General features: G+C 32.7%; 1 protein-coding gene across 1 annotated transcript; it reads left to right on the top strand.

The window, feature by feature from the left end:
- Window positions 1-488: 488 nt before the first annotated feature.
- On the top strand, window positions 489-3,529 carry LOC130980833 (uncharacterized). The gene is made up of 7 exons (XM_057904473.1): window positions 489-987; window positions 1,094-1,269; window positions 1,388-1,546; window positions 2,046-2,138; window positions 2,229-2,336; window positions 2,424-2,813; window positions 3,500-3,529. Exons 1-7 carry the CDS (start codon window positions 489-491, stop codon window positions 3,527-3,529), a joined length of 1,455 nt encoding a protein of 484 aa, XP_057760456.1.
- Window positions 3,530-4,452: the final 923 nt, after the last annotated feature.

Genomic DNA, 4,452 nt, shown 5'->3' with positions numbered 1-4,452 from the left:
ACTAAGTTTTCTGCACCTTTTTATTTGTAAGTCATATTTTTGTTTTAATTTCTCATTTTGTTAGTGTTTCTTATAGGATATGTCACTTTATTGCTTATATTAACTCGAGTTAACTAATTTATTTGTGTAGGAATAAAGAATTTATTGATCTTAAAGCAACATCAAGTAAGAATTTGCTTCGACAATTTGAAGCCAAAAGACAAAAGATTGTAAATGAATGCAAGCAATATGTGATGCAAGGTGCAGCATGTAATGACAATGAGGAAACTATGCCAAGGTTGGATATAGTCAAAAGTCAAAAAGAGTTGAGTGCAACCAAAGGAGTGAAGAATTGTACGTCAAAGAAGCTGGATTTTACTCATTTACAAAGCACACTCAACACAATCAACAAAAGGATGAATTTCACGCCTGAAACCTTGGAAGTACAACCAAGCATTCTTGCGCAACAGTCATAAAATAAAAAAAGAAAGAATCACTTGATTGTGGCTATGGCTGAGAACAAGAAGCATGAAGTACAACATCAACCGTCAACACAAGGCTTGAACAATTCTAAGCTTACAAAGGTGGGTGCAGATGAACTTAAAAGGAAGCTCGATGCAATTCATCATATGAATAATAGCGTGCCAACAAGTGTAAGCCAAGATCGGAGTTGTGCAAATTCTACTCAGCCCACAATCAATCAAAGGCAGCAGCAGATTATTCAAGTCACACATGGTAGAACTCAAAAAAGGCAACATGACACTACTTTGCCGAGTTCAAACACTACCTCACAAGCTGAAGATTTAATGTTGGAGCAAGAGGGATCAAGAAAGGAAAAGAGCAAGCCAAGGGTAAGGGCTACAACTATTGATGAATTTTTAAAAGAAAATGGGATAGATGTAGAAATTGACGGACTAAGCTCTGAACTAAGTGATGATGTGGGAGATAGCTTTCCACTTGATGAAAATTATTATTCACATGTGATGGAGGACATTGATGATGACGAAGGTAATATATTTCTATCATTTTTTATATTTTTTGTAAATCATAATGTTTAATTTTTCAATTGGCATCACTAATTACTCCCTGATTTTCCCCTAATGCATGAAACTAGGAGAGCCAAAGAAGAAGAAAACTCGGGGAAAAATAACTTGCAAAGAGATTTATGCAAGAACTATGGATCAGCGGGAAGAATTTATTTTTGATATTGGACAGCCAGTAGGACCAACCGATCAAAGTGTGTCTAATTTAACTAGTTTCGTAGGCACAATTGGTAGAAATAAAAGATTTGTGAGTCTTTTATACACTAGCTGGCATGCTGTAACTCCTAAAGCTAAGAAATTCATGTGGAACTATGTTAACGTAAGACTCTTCTATTATTATTAAATCTCGATTATTCTAAATATAGGAAGGTGCGTATAACACTGTTGATATCATGCAGACCAAGTTTATCCTCCCAGATAGTGGAGAAAAGTGGGTGATCCAAGCAATTCGGGATGCTTGGAAGCGGTTCAAGGGAAAGATTAAGCAGAAGCACTTTGTTCCCTTTGATACCATCGAAGATATGGTGAAAAATCGACCGACACAAGTTCCAGAAAGTCAATTCATAAAATTGATCTATTATTAGAGTCATCCTACAATCCAGGTAAAATAGTTGGTACTTTAATTGCAAATATATTACTGTTTGTTAAGACATAAGCAAATTAATGAAAATTCAATTGATAATGTTGGAATCTGTCCTCTCTCATGCTGTACAAACACATATCCATTCTGATGTAGGTTCTTGAACTGAATTGAATTTTCTTCGAATATATTACTGCCAGTTCCATTCTGAACTTCTGAATTTGTGTATTTACAATTCTATTTTTGGCTACTTTGTTTGCTGTAATTTTAAGTTGCTGCAATTCTATTTTCTATAGTTCTATTTTGTGCAATTTTATTTTCTACAATTCTATTTTGTGCAATTATATCTGCTGCTATTCTGGTTGCTGTAGTTTTGTTTGCTGAAGCAAAATTTAATTATATTTTTCTCTGTTTCTATATGCTAACTTTTTATTCAATTATAGTCGATAAGTGAAAAAAACAAGAAACATAAAGAACAGCAAAAGTTTCCACATCGCATGGGGCCAATCAATTTCGGAAGAGTACGAGTGGCTCTGGTATACTTATTTAATATTTGTGCTGGGATTTGTTTAGTTAATTTTGGTTATGTTGTTATAGACTTACTTATTTAAGGCTTTATTTTGTAGCGCGCGACAAAGGAAACAAATGAGGAACCAAAAAGGTTTGAAATGTTCCTTGGTACTCGAACAAGTCGGAAAAGGAAGGAAATTGATCAGCAAACACAAGATGCAATTGTATGAAAGTTCATTGAATTACTAATGATTATAAGTCAAATTTAGGATACGGTAATTAATTCTATTTCAAATGTTTCTTTTAATTAGGATGAATTCCAAAACCGCCAAGCTGCTGGTGAAACAGATGAGGAAGCTTTTGAGTCTTTATTTGGAAAAGAACAACCAGGTCGGGTTAGGTGCTATGGAAGATCTGTTACACGAAGTGACTTAAAAAAGCATGCAGAAATTTCTGAACTCAAGCAACAACACCAAGAGGAAGTCACATCTTTGAAGGCTGAACTTGGAGACATGAAGGCCAAACAGCAGCACCAAGAGGCTGACCTTCATGGATTGCAAAACATGATTAAGTTACTAGTTCAGCGATCTGAACCTGGAATGAGGCCGGAAGAAATTGAAGCTTTGTTACAAGATGCCCAACACTCTCCAATTAATGCAAATAGCGCTCATGGATCAACACATATTCCAAACATAAATATGGTATGACCAGTTTTTTTTTATTCCTTAATATTTGTTTATATATTGTTAATTGTTAATTAGGATTCTGAATATCTACTGTTAAGTTTAAAATTTTTATTTGTTAGAACTTAGGAGGATGCCAAATCTTTTTAATTTGAACTGAAATTGAAGAAGATGAAAGCTGTGATTTAGGCTTTTTGGTTTTGGTTTTTCATTATGTAATTTTATTATTATTGTCATCAGGGTGGAAGTTGTAATTTTTCTGGTTTTTCTGATTTTTCTGGTTTTGTTTTTTCATTATGTAATTTCATGTAAAGTTTGAGCTTCTTATAATGTTAAAATAAAAAAGGAAGAAAAATGTTATTATGCGCTGCTTGTCACTTGTACAATGCACTTGAGTTTCTGATTTTAGTTCCCATCTAGTATGAAGTCGTGTTACTCCGTTTTTTAGTTATCTCCTTTATGGTGATTTATAGTATTCCCTGAATATGATTGTTATTTTAAAGCAAAAGACTTTGGTTTATTTAATTATTTATTCAAACATAGTATGGTTTTGTTTCTTATTTTATGTTTTTGGTGAAATGAAAAGAAGAGTAGTTTCAATTATCCTATGCCGCTCGGATATTATATATGTTATTAATATGTTAATTACTTTTTTCTTGTTGTACTTTTTCAAATTATAATTATTTTTCTATATAATTATGCAGGATAATTCTGAAGATGCGAGTGAAGATTGAGATGATGATCATGATGGTTTATTGACAAAGATGGAAATTGAAAGATGTATGGTTGATGATGATATCTTTTATTAGAAGCTAAGATACATTTATATGATATAATATTTTGGTTTTTCCTAGTTTATTAGCAGTAAACTCTAAGTGCATTATATGAGTATACTTATTCTAGTTTGAGATGTATGAATACTCAAAATTATGATCATCCCAATATTTTTGGTTCATTGTATAATTATATTTTGTTTCAGTATAATTTTTATTAGTTAAAGATTATTGTATGGTATTATTATATATGTATTCATTTTTATTTTTTAAATAATTAACTAATTTAATTAAAAATACAGGATTATATATATAATTATATTCTCAAATATTAGAGTTTAAATAAAAAAATTTGTTAGAAATTTCTGTTTATATATAAACAGAAATTTAAAAAAAAATGAGGGACAAAAGGCTACACTTATATAAAGTAGCTATAGGTATACTATTTGCTACATTTATAAAGTGATGCAGTAGTCCTGAAAAGTGTAGCCTATTCTTTAGAATTACGGTAACTATTAGTGCTGAAAAGCATAGCCTTAGGTCCTGAATAGCATCACTTAAAAAGCGTACCCTATTCTCAAAGGCCAGAAGCGTAGCCTTTGATACAGAAAAGCGTAGCCTTTGAGAATAGGCAACACTAGTATAGGGATCGCCTACAAAAGTGTCTCCGAAGCCTAAAAAACGTAGCCTTTTCCTAAGGCATCACTTTTTTTCGTTTTTGGCTACACTTTTCAAGTGTACCTGAATGGGTATTTTTCTTGTAGTGCCAGCGCCAGAAACAGGTTACAAGCTGGAGTTCAACGCCAGAAACAGGTTACAACCTGGCCTTGAACGCCCAAAATAGCCCCAGGCACGTGAGAAGCTTAAGTCTCAGCTCCAGCACA

Source organism: Arachis stenosperma, chromosome 5, assembly GCF_014773155.1.
Source record: "Arachis stenosperma cultivar V10309 chromosome 5, arast.V10309.gnm1.PFL2, whole genome shotgun sequence".
Classification (NCBI taxonomy): Eukaryota; Viridiplantae; Streptophyta; class Magnoliopsida; order Fabales; family Fabaceae; genus Arachis; species Arachis stenosperma.
The sequence above is the reverse complement of the archived record's forward strand: the minus strand, read 5'-3'. Positions and strand labels throughout refer to the sequence as shown.